At 42.3% G+C, this 18,818-nt stretch overlaps 1 protein-coding gene across 4 annotated transcripts; it reads left to right on the top strand.

Annotated features, from left to right (window-relative positions):
• Window positions 1-52: 52 nt before the first annotated feature.
• On the top strand, window positions 53-17,287 carry slc38a3b (solute carrier family 38 member 3b). 4 transcript variants are annotated; one of them, XM_037490944.2, is made up of 18 exons: window positions 5,005-5,154; window positions 5,501-5,653; window positions 7,591-7,777; window positions 8,095-8,115; window positions 8,256-8,337; window positions 8,446-8,561; window positions 9,896-9,969; window positions 10,299-10,391; window positions 10,894-10,975; window positions 12,546-12,628; window positions 13,117-13,175; window positions 13,456-13,635; window positions 13,708-13,787; window positions 13,872-13,972; window positions 14,747-14,871; window positions 14,973-15,117; window positions 15,709-15,812; window positions 15,941-17,287. In XM_037490944.2, the coding sequence occupies exons 3-18, from the start codon at window positions 7,674-7,676 to the stop codon at window positions 16,043-16,045; spliced, it is 1,554 nt and encodes a 517-aa protein (XP_037346841.2). In that variant the 5' UTR covers window positions 5,005-5,154; window positions 5,501-5,653; window positions 7,591-7,673; the 3' UTR covers window positions 16,046-17,287. The 4 variants fall into 4 exon arrangements, with proteins under 4 accessions (XP_037346839.2, XP_037346842.2, XP_037346841.2 ...); XM_037490942.2 differs by lacking the exons at window positions 5,005-5,154; window positions 5,501-5,653 and adding an exon at window positions 53-325; XM_037490943.2 differs by lacking the exon at window positions 5,501-5,653.
• Window positions 17,288-18,818: the final 1,531 nt, after the last annotated feature.

Here is an 18,818-nt window from a genome sequence, read left to right as displayed (position 1 = left end):
GGGTGGGAGTAGGAGGAGGAGGAGGTGGAAGGGAGGCGGATCTAATGCGACCCCCACAGCGGAGTTCATGAGGGTTTCTACAATGACTTCCATTTCCTAAAGCGCATTTCGTGGCCGCTGGCTTGAAGAGCGACGGTCCGGACGTGCGCCTTAAAAAAAACAAAAAAAACAACAGCCAATAAACCCGCTCACGCCGATAAACTGAACCACTGAAACACTTTCACTGAGAAGTAGAAAGAAAAGACCCGCGAGGAGAAATAGATCCCGAATTGATCGGCACTCATCACAGGAATTAACTTGCGATCTTCGACCCAAGAACCTTTTGGTAAGACTGAACAAGTTGGATTCTGTAAAACCACTGTTTTGAATGGGGTCATGTCATGTTTTGAAAGGAGCTTTTTGTTTGAAGGGATTTTATTGAAAGGGTGTAAGGCGGACAAGTATTTTAAAAGATGCACTCATGAGAGGGGGGGGGGGGGTCATTAAAACAGTCCAGTTCCAATGGTGATCGCATGTGATCACATGGCACACCATAAATAAGCTCTCTGTAGCGGATGACTTGTGTGATGGGTGAAGAATGATCGGAACCCATTTGAGCGCCTTCTCCAGATGTGAAGACCATGTGCCTCAAGGACCGTTCGGGACTGATTGTCCACCCATTGTCTCCGCGCTCGTGTTGCAATTTTTGAATCTTTTCTCTCTCTTTAACTCTAAAGTCCAATCAGCTCGCGCGTTTTAAGGTCGCCGTGCGACAGGCAATGAAACAGCTGTCACCAGCAGATATCAACCTTTGTTTGAAGAAAGTACTGAGCAAATAAATGCAAAAAAAAAAAAAAAAAATCTAGTTTCGCGTTGAACGAAACGTGTCAGTGTTTGATTGGCAGCGGTTCGGTGGGATCGTACCTCGCTGTGCCACATGGCATCGAGTGAACGCCAAGACAATTTCCCACTTCCTTCCACCCACCAAAAAACCCTGTCGGGCAGCAGTGAGCAGCCCACCTGGTTTCAGAGAGAAGGCCTCAGGGCAGCTTAATATAGACACCAGGGGCCCGTAGCACCCTTTTAAAGTGCTTTCCCCATTGTCATTGTTGGCCAAATGTACAGGAAGAGCTGCCAGTGTGGGAAGTTGACCGGACTGAGCCTGCATGTGATGTTACCTGTGCCTTTCCATTCCTCATGTATGCAAGAGGCAGTCGTTTGGAGATCTTAACGTTCCACTGTTCAATTTGAGCAATGCTAATGCTTTCATGTGTGCCAGTGATATCAATGGCACATTGTTTCTTGTCTATTTATCATGTTGAATACCTTCTATTATTTTAAATTAAAATCTGACATCAATGTTCTATTTATTTTCTGGGGTGACGCGTAATCAACAATAAATGAATAAACTATTTGGAATCAACAAGGCTAAATGGAATTGTTATGTAAAATGTAAATATTTTTAGGGGGCATTTCATTGGCCAAATCCACTTGTCGAACTTGTTAAATAATTCATAGTATAATTATTTGTGCTGGAAGGATCGTGAAACCAGTTCCATCTGATGTTTTGCATGGCCTGTTTTTGCTGCACTGGTTGAAATGTTCTCCAAAGTACCCATTATCCCCTGACATTTACTGCCTGAGGATTCCTCACTCACTGCGCTCCGCGGGGGGGGGGGGGGGGGGGGGGGGGGGGGGCTCGTGAAACGGTGAAAAACGATACAGCCTTTTCGGGAGTTTCAATAGCTAAATTGTATTGTATTGTCTGATTGTATGTGGTGTCTTACACAACAATTTCCAGCCTATATAAACGCTGGAGGAGATCTGCACTCTTCTGAGTTCAGATCTCAAAAACCAATTCTCTTCTGAGAAATAATCTACTCATATTTGAGATAATGATACTTAGAATTTAGACATTTATGCTTTTAGATAACCCCTGGACCTGGTGTTAGTTGTTGGGGGAAGACGGTCATGGTGTTTGCTGTTGACCTGCTCAATGCCGGAACATGTCACGAGTGTGTGGTTGACTTACTTAGAAAAACATGTCTTTGCCTTTCTCTATTCTTTGGGGTATTAATCACAACAATCAAACAAATACTGTTATTAAAATACAGGGCACAATTTCCCGTTACCAAAATACATAAAAATACCAAAAAAAAGCAGAATGAGTCAAATAAAATGCTACAGTAGTAATAGCAGCATGTTAGAACCTCTTCACAGTTCAGATTTTGGTGATTTTTTGGTGATATTGGCCTAATGGTCTATTTATATAAGTATTCTTACCCTTTTTGTTTTAGTTTTTTGGGAGAATACAACGTAGACACAGTGACATCTAGTGGGTTTATTTATAATAACATAACTAGGCCAATCAGGTTAACTTGAGCTAAACCCATTTTTCAATGAGATGATGGGACTCAACATGTGCTCCATCAGATTACAGAGCAGCTGTGCTCCGCTTGGAGTTACATTTTGAAAAGTACCGTATTGAGACAAACCACCGCAACGGTTGGTGATACAGATTACAGCCCAGAGAACCTCCATGTGTGTACTTAAGGCGGTGCGTGGCTGAGGGGGGGGGGGACAGAGGCTTTTGACTTTGGTCCCTATCTAAACACCAACACCCTATATGGGTTGTCATGCCGGGTTCATCACAGCCGGGTATGAGGAGATAAGCTCCACTGCGGCCAGTGACCCCGAGGAGCACGTGGAGCGATCAGAAGTGGCTGAGAGTTTGAGGAGGAGCCGGACAGGTGCGCAGCATGTGTGTGTGTGTGTGTGTGTGTGGGGGGGGGGGCGATGTTCTAACCAGGCGGGAAGCAGCCGGCTGTTCACCTCCGTCACACCCGAAGAGACCTGTGAATATTGGTGTTTGACTCCGACTAAGCCCTCAGTGTAAAGCCTCAGAAACACCAGCGGCCATTACTGTCTTTGTCATGGGGCTCCTAATCCGTGTGGGGGCTGAACTTCACCGGATCATGTGCTGGCGTCTTTAAGTCATTGTAAAGACCATGTTGTTGATGTGGTGTAAAGAAGTGGACGATCTCAGTAGTATTAGTTCAACACTGCTTTCCCATGTCGCTCTGACTTGGTGACGGTGTCTAGCATGTGTTCATCAGAGCTTCTTCACTAAACAACAGCTGCTAACTCCTTCCAGGAGCACTGCTGCCCGAGAGGGGAGAACACTAGAGAACCACCGATCAACACAGAAACCGTCTGTACCTGCTGATTCCCGCTCCACACAGCGGATGCAGACGGGTCTGGACCATCAACGTCTCTCATGTGATGCGTTCCAATACACGTTCTGACAAAAAACAACGTGTCGTTCCAGGAGTTGGATTTCATCCACAATTTACGCTATCGTCCGTTTATCAACTGTGGTAGCCAAAAAAAATCCAAGTAAACATGTTACCTCTATAAATATATTAGTCTGGATTGTGTTGTCACAAGACACACCCGTGCTCAGGTTTGAGAGCAACCCGATAAGCCTCACTCTGAACCTTCTGCTGCCAGCAGTTGTTTCAAGCAAATGCTCTTTAGCTGGTCAGCGTGTGCTTGTAATGAATGCAAGTCAACGGGACCCTCATTACAAACGGACCACTGGTTAGTGAACTCAAGCAAGTTGTTACACTAAAAAACACATTTTAATACACACGGAATCGCATGTTGGTGCGTAATACATTTTACAGTCCTTCCTCGCTAAAATGTGTTTCTACACATTTACACACTGAGTTGAAACATCTCATGTTATAGATTGACATGGGAGGCAAAGGATTAACGTGACATAGAAGGATCGTCCGCAGTTTGGTGTCAACTTGCCAAACCTTTGTTTAAACTACTTGCAAAAAGCCCATCTTGTTACATCTATGTGTCGACAAACAGGTATGTAAAATATGATGGGGGGAGGGGGGGGGTCACAAAAGACTTATTTCTCTAATGAGAGTTTGTGTTTAAAAGTCAGGGCGAACTTGTGTGTAACCCTATGTGTGCTTGGTCTGTCACGCGTCAAATTGCTCTCACACCACATTAAGCAGCTAATTTCTTTGGTGACATCGATGTCTTATAGATTTTATTTGAAAATTCCTTTTGAGGTTACAGGGGATTTTTGTGTCCCAAGGGAAACATATCCAATTCACTATACATAACAAATCCCTAAATGTTAAGTAGTCTGTTAGGATTTCGGGTTTTTAAAGCGGAATCAATCTTAAAATTTGGCTGTGTTGACCGTATGAAACGAGGAATCCGCTTATTCTCCACTAGGTTTGAAGAATGCTGAGACTATTATTGGTACACGAGGAGGAGGGTAGATGGCGAAATTGAAACTATATCATCAAATTTTGTTCAATAATCTGTGCAGGATAGAAGCTGTTGAAGTTAGTTTTCTATATAGTTTGTGTCCCGAGTTGTAATTGAAATATTTGTGTGCATGATGGCTCACTGATTGTATAAATCAACATATCATTCATACGTATAGGGATCGTTAGATAACAACTCTACATGTTGGTTTGAACGAAGCGACATTGCAAATAGTACATAAGAGTGTTTACTCCATGAAACAAATCCTTCCTTACAGATTGACTACATAAAACTACTCCGTACTGTTCATTGGACCTAAAAAGGTGTTTTGCAGTTGGTGGCGAGTTGACGATCAGAAAGCAGCCAGTGGCGCGTGTGACCTCACATGGGACAGGGGCGCGTGTCCGTGTGTCCCAGGCAGCACGTGGCTGAGACCAGCTCCTGCTGCCTGGCACTGTTTGCTGAACCTCGTGCCTCCTCTTGCACCCCCCCACCCCCCCCGCCCCCCCCCTTGTCCCGCCACCATCCCCCCCCCCCACTTGTCCCCCCGCCTGTTCTGTTTTGTGTCCAACTGATACGAGAAGAGATAAATAATTGTGAGAGTAAAGTATTTTATAAATAGCTATTCTCCCACATTAATGTCATGAGCTGATCAATATTCACCCTCCCACAAACATTTGAAATGTCACCTCAGTCCAGTCACTCCGAATGAATCCTCTCCTCACTCGTGTGCTCGCAGCAGTAAAGGTGTAACGGTGTACAGTGATGCTCGTGGTGCTCTGGCAAAAGAGGATGTTCTCTTTAGTTTTTATTCCAGACATGGATCATATTCCTTAAAAAGCTTTTATCAGCATAGAAGCACCGAATTACTCAAACAAAAAGGTATACTTTTGATTTCTTTATCAAGAGATTGATGCAGCCATTGAGGTGGTTTAAGGCTTGGTAGCTTGTTACCTTCAAGATGCAGAAGACAATCATTTTACATTTCATTTTTTAAGGTATACCAGATGAAAAAATCGTGTTATCTGCAAACAATGAGTCGGGGTCTATGTACCACAACTGTATGTAGGTTGTTATTTGTTCTTCTGGTCAATGGCAAGTTTTACGTATGTGCATAACCATCCATGTAGTTGGATTATGTAAATAGGAGGTTGTTAAGATAACCCAAAGCGCTTTGACCTGCTTTAGAAACCAAACAAACTTACAGGCCGGCCTGTGTCTTTGACAGATAGAATTTCACAGCAGAGATGACAGCAGCCACGCAAGTCATTTTGCATGCAGTCACCTGATCTCCGGCCTGTACGTGACCGAGGTTTCCACAGAGTTCCAGTTCTGGTAACGCTGCTGATGCACGGTGACCGGATTGATGTAGCCTTAAAAGGTCTTTACCACACGTCATAAAGGTCCAGAGAAGAGACACTGCGTAGTTTGATGGGTGTGTGATTTCTCCTGGTTTCCAATAGCAAAAACGCTCCATGGCTTGTGCCAGAAATCATTTGGAATGACTTAATTGGAAGCATCTGATGGTGATTTTGGAATTGTGTTATCATGCCATAGGGTTACCAGCTATTTTACCCTGCACCACAGGGAATGATACTCAGAAGGTCTGATGCATTAGAAAAATCAGAAAACAAATGGTCCTGAGTTCTAAATGAGCAGCCAAATCAAAATCTATTTTCTTGTACAGTGTGAGAAGCAGTAATGTGGATCTATTTGCTCTTTTAGATCTTTTAGGGCACAATTAACCAAATTAAGCTGCTGTAAAAATGTCAAGCAAACCCCTCAACGTTGTCCCTCTCTTTTCTCATTATTTAGTATTCAACATGTCACTTGGCTCAACGTTGGAGGCAATCGTATATTATTAATACTCCTTCACTGTTAATCACAATTGATATTGAACGCGAGTGATGCTAATTCTTTCATAGGAGTCTTTATGGTTTTGTGGTGATTTCTCGGTTGACAGATAAACCTTCCCTCTCCTCTTACTGTTCCAGAAAATAAATCCCCATGCTCATCAAGACAGCACACTGTTTGAATCTATGATTACAGTAACACGGTAATAACCGTGCTCCTCGGTAATTTGAGGCTTGTTGCTGTGAGCGATTAAGCATTTGGTTTGATCCCATTGTGCTCATATTCATGCTAAAGACCACCACGTTGTTGTGGGAAATTTGAACAGTGTTACTAGGTTTGTGACATGACCTACCTGTAGGACAAGAGCAAACAAAAGTAAAAAAAAAAAGAAAAAGCAAGAGACTTTGGCCTTTGACTATGTGGTCTGTACTTGTTTGCTTTGCTCAGCAGTGACGTTTTGGACAGCCCCCCCAAAAAAGTGCCATACTTTTCCACAGTTTATCTCAGCATTTGATCATTTACAGCCACTCACCGGTCCGGTTGGTACATCCATTGCAAAAGCGTCGGGTCAGGACTTGAGTGTTGGACGTTTCTGTGACGACAGTAGAACTGAGTCATTCATGACGTTCCGTCATTGATCGCATCGTTTGTGTTTCTCTTGGTACTCTGAAACAAGAAGTGTCGCCTGAGATATTAAGACTAGAACAATTACATTTCTACAAAATAAAGCCAATAACCGTGAACCAAACTGCACAGAATAAATCAATGTACCAAAGAGGAATGGATGAAGCGAATGCTTTCCCTCTTGTACAATACATGGTTTCTTTGGCATTAGAAGTCACAGTGAAATGTAAAAATGACGTTTTTGATCATACATTGTTCATTGAGAGTCTAGTGTGTAGGATTCAATTTATAATATTTGAGAATTAACTTATTATCACCAATAAGAAAAAGTCATTATGTTTTTGTTCTCTTCGAATGAGCCCTTCATAGTTAAATAGATGAACTATTTGTTTGAGAATTAACCCATAACCCAAACAATGTCTCCTTACATGACCCGAATTCCACTGTGGATGTCATTACAAATTATCTTAAACAAAAGAGCATTTCTTTTATAGCATTGAATATTCAACCAAACAAGCAATATTTCAAGCTTTAAATTACGCTTATCAAAAGTGAATTATGCAAAAAGTCACGTTTTTTGCTTCACCGAGACTGTCATGGTGGGATTTTCATAGATTTGACACAAGTGTGTAAAACACATGGCTGAATCTGATTGGTTCATGGAAAAAATGTTGCATCAGTCCCTCCCACTCCAAATATTAAAAGGGCAGAGACAAGAAAACGTGTGTTGTATATAAAATATTGCGCGGCTCTTAAATAAACGAGGGGTGTTTCAACAGAATCATTTATCCTAAACAAACAAAACGTGCCTCATGTCCCCCCCCTCTCTCTCTGTTACAGACATTCAAGATATTAAGCGACGGTAACGGAATAACCTTTATCGTGTGCAAACAAGCCAAAAATACTCAGTCCCTGCTTGGACTATGGAACCAACGGAGTCAGAGATGGCCATCTTGTCCAATGGGAAAGGTCACGACCTCGAAGATGACTTAGCGATGCCGATGAAGACATTGCCAGAAGAAGATCAGTGAGTATTCTGCATTCATACTGAACACAGATAAATGCTTCTTCAGTACTGGTAATGTCATTGTAACACAGCATGTATAAAGCACTTTTATAGATTTTGTATTTTCTGTATTAGTATTTGAATCCATGTCCTGGATTATTTAAACAACTGATTTGCAAACGTACAATTTCCATGTGATACGACTTTCTCACTTAATAATGACCAGGATAATGGATAACGTGCCTACATACAGCATGATTTACATGTAATCTTGACTTTTCTTCAAATGCATGTTCGCCTTGCGTTTTGCTCACCTCATCGGGTGGATCCTTATTCAGAAATGGCACTCAAACAGTAAGGTATGTCTGGCCAGATTCGTGGGGAGTATGTTTTCATGCACATAACAACACAGAAACATAAGCACTACGTCTACAGCAGACACGTCCACAATTTTAGGAGATTGTCTTGTCAATTGACTGTCCTCCCTTCTCCCACGTAGATTTGATGATGTCGATGGAGGTCTGGAGAGTGAGGAGTTTTTGCCCAATGCGGACGGAGAGAAGCACATACGCTTCAAAGATGTACGTCAGGTTTAACAGACAGAAACAACAGAATGAGAATTCTTTTTTGAAATGGACATTTATTTTATGCTCTTGTTTCCCCTTCCCCCCCCCTCCTTCCTCACTTAGTTTGAAGGAAAGACGTCTTTTGGCATGTCCGTCTTCAACCTGGGTAATGCTATCATGGGCAGTGGAATCCTGGGACTGGCGTATGCCATGGCAAACACTGGCATACTCCTCTTCTTGTGAGTGACTACGTGTGTTTACCAACTCATGCCGGAGTCGGTTATCTTCGTGTTTCCAGGGGCTGCTGTGTTGCTATCGTCGCGTTTCTGTGGAGGATGGAGTGAGTCCATCCACTTCGCTCGGGACTTGGTCACAGTTTAGCCCAATCGTGACTGTAACGCCACCACTTTAATGTGAATGCTGAAGCTATTTCCTGCGTGGAGTCCCGAGAGTCCCCCCCCCCCAAATAGCGCTTTTAAGCTGTTTTGGTTGTGCGATGGGGGGGCCAGAGTGGGGCTGGTTACTTACGGGAGTGATTTACAATCTGTCATGTCTTCTTGGAACATATGACGCACCCGGCAACGAAATGCTCACCTCTACCTCGTACCTTTTTTTTAAATTTTATTTTTATTTTCCAAGCTCCCATTCCCGCTCTCGTTGCCACACGCAGACCCCAGAAAGGCCACAGCCCGAAATAGCCGCACCTCACAGAGTATGCTGCATCTGGATCTGGCTGATTCCACTTCCCTCAGCTACTACCACAATGGCGGTGTCAGAGCGGGACCCCGCTTGTGTTGTTCATGGCGTCTTTGAAGCGAGTAGCGGGAACAGATTCCAGTGGAGACCACCTCGGCCCGAACGCTTGATCCAGCAGCACAGACGCGAATAGACACTCTCACTCCTCCTCATCTTATTTCCAGTGAGACAGAAATAGTGCAGTCGTGAAGGCGTCGGGATTCAGAGAAGGATATGGAAGGACATTTATTACACTGAAAAGCATTTAAGATGAATGCTTGTTCTTTGTTTAAGGGACGTTTGCTCTGCTGGTCGGTTGGATCTGAGGGCCTCCATCCCTCGGCCTACAGACAAAGGGCCACTGGTCTTGTGCAGAGTGTGCAGGAAGGCCCGGGAAGAAGTCTGAGAAGGGGGGGGGAGGGGGATGGATTTGGGATCAACGGCTAGACGCTTTTTACCGCTGACCGCACAGCCCCCCCTAACTCGACCACAGCAACAAAAAGGGTCCTGGGAAATAGCTTTTTAATGTGTGGCACTGTTGACTTCTATCAATTGAGAGCCTTTTACATTCTTTTATAAAATGTTTTGGTACAACAAACACTATAATATAAAGAGTGTAAAATCAGCCACTACCGCAGTCAAATTAAGGCGTGGATGAACGTATTTTTCCTTCTCTCATTAATACAAAACTTGTCGGATCAAACTAAAATTGTGTAAATAAGAAACGTCACAGCGGCGAATGCATCTAAAAACGTGTACAATACATTGGACATTTTTGATTGTCGTGAATGTGGAAATGGAAAGACTAAATGACTGTCCCTTCTGTATCGTGTTACAGGTTTCTTCTCACTGCAGTAGCAGCCTTGTCATCTTACTCCATTCATCTGCTGCTGAAATCCTCTGGCATTGTGGGTAAGATTTGTGTCATGTCCCGGCCTGTAAAGCATTAGTATAGCTATGAATTATAGTGTGCAGTTATTACATCAAAATCATATGCAATTGAAAATTCATGCACTTCTGCATTATCTGATAGAGTTAATTTGGTGAAAGACAATTTAGGAAAATTATTAACCATGCTCGACTTCTAGGAAATAGGGAAACCTTTCTAGACAAACAAATGTTATTCACCCAACCGTCACAGCTGTACAACTTTTTAGTTTTTCTTTTTAACTTTCTGTATTTTTGTGTTGCTCAGAGTGACGTCTCAGCAAAGAGGACTGAGTGAATGTTTATGTTTGCAGGAATTCGAGCTTATGAAGAGCTGGGGAACCGGGCTTTTGGCACTCCGGGAAAAATGGCTGCCGGTATAGCAATTACCCTTCAGAACATTGGAGGTGAGGAGCCCATGTGCTCTGGTGATTCATGTCTTCATAAATACATACGGACTGTCTGATGACGTCAACGCCAGTTATAATGATACTACACACTACTACATTGCATTATTAAGTTGACTTTTGTCCTGGTTGGAGGATTTACTAAAGTGCAAAGATCAGACGTGTTGGTAAACAGCTGCTTTCCAGCTGCTGCCTGCTGGCAATCACTAAAGTTTCTCCCACTCACTGAGCACAACATTTTGGCCTCCAAATGCTGTTAGATTTTAAATATACAGTGTCAGCTGTGCCGATAAAGTGCCGCTGTGTGTTAATCATTTTCAACCGTGGACAGTAACCTGTAATGACCCAAGTGACCCAAACTAGTGTCACATAATGGGACAGGACGTAGCGAATGTCTGTTTGCTCGATATGCCGGCGTATTTGCATGCGTGGCACTAATGGCAACTAATCCCCCCCCCCCCCCCCCCCCCTTTTTTTTCCCCCTCTGTCTCGTGTGTCACAGCCATGTCCAGCTACCTGTACATTGTCAAATCCGAGTTGCCGCTGGTCATCCAAGCTTTCCTGAGGGCGGATCCAAACTCTGAGTGAGTACTTTTCAAAGCCAGCGTCTCTATGAAAAGGCACTCGGACCCCCCCCCCCCCCGCCCGCGCGCGCGTGTCCAAGGTCAACGGGCCCGGCGGACTACGTGGGCAGAGAATAGTTTGCGCCACTCATTGATTCGGTGGGTGTAATGAAAACGGTAGCCTGTAATTGGCTGAGCTACCGGGGGGGGGGGCCCACGGTCGGGGGGGGGCTGTCTGTCAGTTATGTCTACATGCAACATAACCCCCTCGGTGCTGTCAGCCTGCAGAGGCATACGATGTCCTCAGAGTCAGAGTCCCTCCACAGACACAGGCGCTCTGCATAAGGCTCGAATCTAAAAACAAACCGCGTGCTCAAAAAAGGGACCGCAGTTCCCCTTTTTAAAAGCACCTCAGGTCTTAAAAGTGTAAAATGTAGTTTTCACATATTGCAGCTACACACAGACAATCCTTGTAGTGCCATTCCATTCTAACTTCTAAGCCTTCCAAAGGGAAAGCTATCTCTTTTATCGTTGAGTCCTCTGAGGGGGCGATGAAGTAACGTAGCGTACTACGTTATTATTTAAAAGGGGCGTGGCCTCGCGATCGACGCACGAAGCGCTTGTGACTCATGCGCTTTCCGTGTCTCAACACAAACGCACGTACTCACGAATGACAGCAGCAGGTGGTTTAACGCGGGGGCGCCAAATTCCTCGGTGGAGCATTAGGGACGAGTCAGCTCGGGGGTGGGGGCGGGCGCCCGGCAACAGAGACACCCTCTGCATTTCTCTTTAGGCCCATGACGTCAGTAGAGCAGGGGGAACGAGGATCAGCAGGTGAGGCTCGGCGGGGTCGGACATTTGGGAGAGAAGGAGAAATTCAACTCAGAGCCGTCGTTTTGAGACACAAAGAGTCACAAAGTGAGAATTATCGGCCAAGGAACATTTTATTTAAATATTCCGACTTTACAGTAATATGTGCCATATATCTGGATACTTCACAATTTCAAATTGAAAGCCAAATAGGATGAAATTAATTCGGTCAGTAATCCCAATCATATTGATTATTCAAAAGTTAATAAAACAGGGCTCAATGCTTTACAAAACCCCGCAGCTTACGCATGTATTTATGCATTGCAAACACTCACCCATGTATTAACACATCACATAGCAAAATGTTCAAATGCAAGACCTGTAACTTGGTTTGTGTAAACTAAGCTGAGCTGGACTTTTCCTCAACTTGGTCTCGTTTGACTTTTAATTGGCCTTCTCCTGACCAGCTCCTCACATCCCAGCAGATACACTTCATCCCACATGTGAAAGATGATCGTCTCAAATGAACTACTGGCCAAATATCCTAAGAGGACATGACCTGTTATTTGACTTTCCACACACACACACACCCACACACACAAACAGACCCACACTCACAGAGCTAGCCTATAGATATCAGCAGTACCAACATATCTAAAAATATGTCAAATCGAACAGGTTTTCCCGCAGTACAGCACTTTTGTGTCCATCTCTTTGTTCTTTGTGCCAAAGTTTGAAATATTGACATCACCAAAGTAAAGTGTATTTTTTCTTCAAACAGTCTGTGGTACTTAAATGGAAACTACCTGGTCATCATGGTCTCTGCCAGTATCATCCTGCCTCTGGCTTTAATGAAACAGCTCGGTGAGTAAAAGGAAACATTTTGTGGTTCTTTTCACCACAGGAACTTTTCCAGGGAAATTATTTAGGAAGAAACCTGCATTTTGACCACTGGGATATACTAGTTTCAAGAAATGTCCAAATAATGACAAAAAAAAGAATTATTTAGTTTTACCAAAGGTGCTTTAATTTCATCAAACACACCTTTTTGTTTCATTTTAATTTAGGCTCCACCGCCAAATTACGAATCATTTTCTATCTTTTGGATTTGTTCATTAAAGTTGTGTTTTTCATTTTTACGCACCAGTTACTTCAAAGTCAAGCAATTAGTGTTTGCTAATCCGACCCGTGGCGGAGGAAGCGGCAGGTGTCCGAGCACACGTTGATGCCTCCCTCGGAAATGTTCATTGATGTGAAATAAACGGGCTCTTTCTGTGATTCTTCTGACTCGACACGTTGTGAACTCCTTGTGTAACAATTAACATTAAGCTGCGCTTCCTGTTCATTTTCAGGATATCTCGGCTACACCAGTGGATTCTCTCTCAGCTGTATGGTGTTTTTTCTCTCTGCAGTAAGTTGGTCCGTCTCACGTAGACGCACATCATCACAGTGACTCTTCAAAAGAAACCCCCCCCCGTGTTACTCACTTTCTTCCCACACTTGTCTCTATTATTGGTGGTATGTTGCTCTGCTTAATAAGAGCTGCCGAATGCACATTAAAGGACTGAGTCCCACTAATCTGATGTTGGCAGTGATTATAGAGGCCTTCTTTGTTGCATCCCTTGACGCTTTCCGTCTTTTCTTTTGTATCCACCTGTTATTTCCCTTTGTTTCTTCGCATGCCTCTGCAGGTCATCTATAAGACGTTTCAGATCCCCTGCCCCTTCGAGGAGTTCTCAGCCAACACAACCGCTGCCCACCTCAGCCTGAATGTCTCAGGTCACGGCCGCCATGATTACCACGACAATGGCCTGGTGCACGAGGACGACGAGTCCCACTGCTCCCCGCGCATGATCAACATCAACTCGCAGGTGGGGCAGCTCAGCTCTTTTTCAAATCTTCTTAATCATAGAAAGTGACAAATGGTAACGTGTTCTTAACAGACAGCATACACCGTCCCCATCTTGGCCTTCGCCTTCGTTTGCCACCCCGAGGTCCTCCCCATCTACACCGAGCTGCGCGAGTGAGTCGCCCCTCACCTGCATAAGGTTTGACAGCACGTCATTGCATTAGCGGGCTTTGGAATAACTCGGGTCTCTCGTTTCAGTCCAACGCAGAAGAAGATGCAGAAGGTGTCCAACATCTCCATCTTGGTCATGTACAGCATGTACTTTCTGGCCGCTCTCTTCGGTTACCTGACCTTTTACGGTGAGAACTGTTCGCGTTTACGCTTTCCTCCGTGGAAGAATGAGATTTTCAGGCAAAAATCAGATTGGCAGTAAAACAACAGGGGGGGCTGCTATAGTGTGTAGATGCACTGACTGAAAGATGCTTTTTTGTAACACTAGAACTGTCTCCTTGTGGTTGTATGCTTTGGTCAAACAGTCATGTTGCAGTTTACATCCTTGTCTTGTCCACAATGGCATCACTTCATCTTTTTCATTAAAAAGCATATTTCTCATGAATTAAGCAATGGCCAAACATGTGTCTGTTATGAGATCACAGTGACCTTTGAACAACAAAGTCAATCAATTAACTGTGTAGGTGGATGTTTATGCAAAACATGAAGAAAATAGCTGAGGGTGTTCTTCGTTCATATTCACAAGCATCGGAAGGACTTCAGGTCAAACACTGTACTTTGCTCCTGCTGCTGTCTTTAGAAGAAAAAAAAGAGAAATTGATGAGTCAACGTGGTATTAGGATGAAAATCTTGCCTAATGCAGGGTTTAAAAACAGTGTGTTTATGGCAAACTTTATGGCACATCCTCACGCATTTTGTTTCGTGGCGTGAGGATGTGTCGGTGGGTCAGGGTTATTCCGTCCGCCTGGTGCAGCATCCTCATTCCCCGCAGAGCACAAGTTCCATCGTGTCGGGAAAAGTCAGAGTTTGTGGCTCTCGAGGGCTCGATTGGATTAATACTCAGTGAAGTTCACATTTTCCTATTTTAAATATCTCTCTCTCTCTCTCTAATATTTCTTTAGGCAACGTGGAGCCCGAACTGCTGCACACGTACAGCCGGATTGATCCCTACGACACTTTGATCCTGTGCGTCCGAGTTGCCGTCCTCACAGCCGTGACGCTGACCGTCCCCATTGTGTTGTTCCCTGTGAGTTGTTCCCCTGTGCTTCTCAATCAACACCATAGTGCTGTCGTTTCAATCGTTTTCAATCTCAAAGACCAGTGAGACAAATCGGTTTCTTTTCGCAGGTACGCAGAGCAATCCAGCACATGGCGTTCCCCAAAAAGTCCTTCAACTGGCTGCGTCACGTTGCCATTGCCGTCGTTCTGCTCACCATCATCAATATGCTGGTGATATTTGCTCCAAACATTCTGGGCATCTTCGGCATCATCGGTTAGTACAACGCTGCACAAAAATGTGACATTTGGTTCAAAAGTATCGTAGCTAAACATAAGTGGCAAACATACTCTCATACATCAGCAATAGTATAGACAAACGATTGGAAACAACATATTTATCCACTCGCTGGATTTATTTGTCAAGATATTCTTCATATGGTTATTATGGGTGAGATTTTCCCTCTGTTTTAAACCCTACTGTTTGACATGGTAGCGTTCATTGTGTTTGCTGCCTTTAAGGTTATGTCACATAATGACCAGAGCTTGTTTTCTCACAGAAAAACGAAGTCAATATTATTGCGACACTTTGTGCTCATGTTTCAAAGGTCAGAAGTCAAAGTGAGTTGAAAGAACTTCAAAGCCACAGATTATACTTGGACAAACATGCATGAGGATGACGCATATACATGGAGCTGTTTGTAACAACCTTTGGATGTTGTAACGGCTCACAATCCTGGAACTTGATTGTGTACATTTTAAACTGTTAAAAACAGGTGAATCAGAGAAATCTTAAAATAAAGGAATATGAATGAAAACATAAATCTCAAAGCAAGGTTTTGGATTTCCTTCCTTGTTCTTCTCACAGGCGCAACGTCGGCTCCCTGCCTCATCTTCATCTTCCCTGCTGTGTTTTACATCCGCATTGTTCCCAAAGAAGATGAACCCATGAACTCTGTTCCTAAGATACTGGTGAGTGACACTTTCCCCCCTTTCGGTCATTCAAAACGTCTTTTTTTTGTGACGAAGGCTGTGGAATGGATTATCTTGATGAATACGTATTGGTGCCATCAATGCTGCTCTTTCTCCCTGGTTCTCAGGCGGCCTGTTTTGCAGCTCTGGGTGTCTCTTTCATGGTCATGAGTCTGAGCTTCATACTCATCGACTGGACTGCAGGGGGGGGGCAAGCTGCTGGAGGCCACTAGATGCTGCTTTGGTGTTTGTGAGCTTTGGGGGGGGGAATAACTGGTCAATGTAAAGGGAATATCGTCACCATCAGTGGGATTATGACAGGGTAACTATAATAAACTCTAGGCCGGTTGGAATCACAATCGATGGCGTTCAATTAGCTTTTAGTGAGCAAAATCCTCGCATAACGACACAATTTATTTTACATGCAATAGTAAAGCAATTTTTATGGATAATCTGGACTCAACAGGGTTTCTGTTTATCACCATCTGTTGGTGTTACCATGACGCTGAAATGGTCCTTTCCCGTCTCTTCCTTTTTATCGACACACAAACAACTGCAGTTGGTTGATACACATAGGGCGATAGGGGATACACAATGTGTGAAAAATAGGGGATACACAAGTTATTTTGTACACATTTCAACTATTTTTCACTATACCAGCACAAGAGAATATTCAGATGTTCTCATCATGACCAGCTGCTCTCTAAACTATAAAGGAATCAGTGCTTTAAGGCCTTAGAGTGCAGATGACATTTAGTTGAGTGATCTGTGGAGTGCTCATGAGATACATCATACAAAGCTTCAGGAACCCGGGTGCCTTACGGCATTTGGAAAAGCACACAAACACACAGCAAAGACTAGATTGTATATTTATTCAGCCACTTTATCTTTTCTAATTTCAAATGGACTATATTAAACGACTTTGTATGATAAAGGCTATGACCCAAATATATCATAGCTTACAGTACATAGATGATGGAAGGTGTTAAGGATTATGATATTTTCTAATAAAATTCAAAGAGCTCGATCTTAATAACTCATACCTCCCCTTACAGAACTCTTAGCACAATTATTCCAAAGTGTGACCTTGAATATTAACCAAGTCAAAATTAGGTTTTAAACTGACAATTCAGTATCTAAATATTAAATTTCTTAAATTTCTGATTATATATTTATAAATTCTCAAATGTCCATGACAATTCAAAATGAAATAAAATTAACAGTTGTAAAAAAAATACACTTATTTACATTATTGAAAATAGTTACATAATAAGATGCAACAGTTAAACTCCTCCCGGACCCTAGAAAGCTCACTAACATTTTACATTTTTAAATCCAGAAGTCTCCTCCTTTAATGAAATGTTTCCAATCATGCAGATATTTCTGGTTGTACTTATGGTCACAAAAGTATGCTGACACCTAAGTAATAAACATACTTTAAAACCTATGCAAATAAACCAAAAAAAAAAAAAAAACTACCTTGACAAGAAACCAATATGGATCAGTTAGAAAATGTGATTTTAAAAAAATGATTTGGTTGAATCGCACCAAAGCTCGAGCGATGTTAGTGAAGGCAACACGAGTTTCAAAGTGGAATCCGCTGGTGGGATTTTTTTTTAATTTGAAGATGTATAGATATATACATGCATAAGATGTATACACTTTTGTGATTCTGTCCGATCTAGTCTCCCGCTTGTTGACCATTTAGACCCAACGTTGATGTTTTGCATGTTGTAACGTGTGGTCCGTCCTGTAGTTGGTGGAGTGAACACAGCGATTGACCTTCTGACGATGCAAAGCATGAATGTCATCGTAAAACTCTACATTTGGTATCTTACAGTCCCAGTATGTGCTATGGTTAATTTAAATATTATGTAGCACTTCTTAATAGAGGCCACCTGAAATAATGTATCAACATTACTCTTGTGATGACCTGTAATTCACGTCAGATGTGCAAATCACAAATGAACAAGTTTAAAATCAGCACACACAAGAAATTGAAATGTTAGAACAAATATTTGTGCTCTTATACAAAGGTGGTCTTATATTGTATTGCAAGCCTTGGGCTTCAGAAAAGTCCTGGATAAGTCCTTACTTTTCCAAATGTATTTATATAGTAACTATTCCTTTAGTAGTTTTGATTTTTACGGATATATTATGAATAACAGACTAGTAATAATTATACACATCCCAACCTCGGTCCCTTGCTTTTTCACATGTATTTACAATGGTAGTAGTGGTGCAAATGAAAGTGTAGTTTTGTCACTTTTAGTGACGTTTTTCTTCACTTTAAGGTATCGTGCAAAAACAAAAACTCACTTGCTACAGCTTTGAAATGACTTGTTATAATGTGTCTGACTACCAGACACATTATAACAATTATGTATTTCAAATGAACAAAACAAAATTCTGTGTGATATTTTATTATAGCTGCTGTTCAAGACCTATAGAAATGAAACATCTATTATATAATATGGTATATGAATATTGATGAATAAGATGGGGCTTTATATAAATAATGTATATAAATGTAAACCTTTTATATTTGTGATGCATATTTACAATAGCTTGTAAAGTGTAAATAGCGGGGACAGTTTTAGTTTGCCAATAAAATAATTGTAGATGTTTTTACATTGTCTCCGTTGTCATTATTTCCGCATTACTAATTCTTATTAAAGCAGCACATCTTGTGTTGAAGCACAAATAAAAAAATATTTCCAACTCCAATCATTGCTATATATTTGTATGAAACATAATAAAAATAAAAATAAACTAATATACATATCCTCTTCCCAAAACGTATTTGTGTAGTAAGTTTGAAGGTGTATCTACCTAGTTAGTGTTCTAAACCAAACGATTTTATACGTCAGCATTAATAAAGTTGATTTCTTTGATTCATCCTTCCACTTTTACTATTTGGTATCAAATGTAAAAACAAGGGAACATAGAGGGTCTCTGAGAATGAACATCACAACAATGAGGGAGTAACATTAATGAGCAACAAAA

The sequence above is a fragment of the Pungitius pungitius genome, chromosome 8 (assembly GCF_949316345.1).
Source record: "Pungitius pungitius chromosome 8, fPunPun2.1, whole genome shotgun sequence".
Lineage (NCBI taxonomy): Eukaryota > Metazoa > Chordata > Actinopteri > Perciformes > Gasterosteidae > Pungitius > Pungitius pungitius.
The sequence above is the reverse complement of the archived record's forward strand: the minus strand, read 5'-3'. Positions and strand labels throughout refer to the sequence as shown.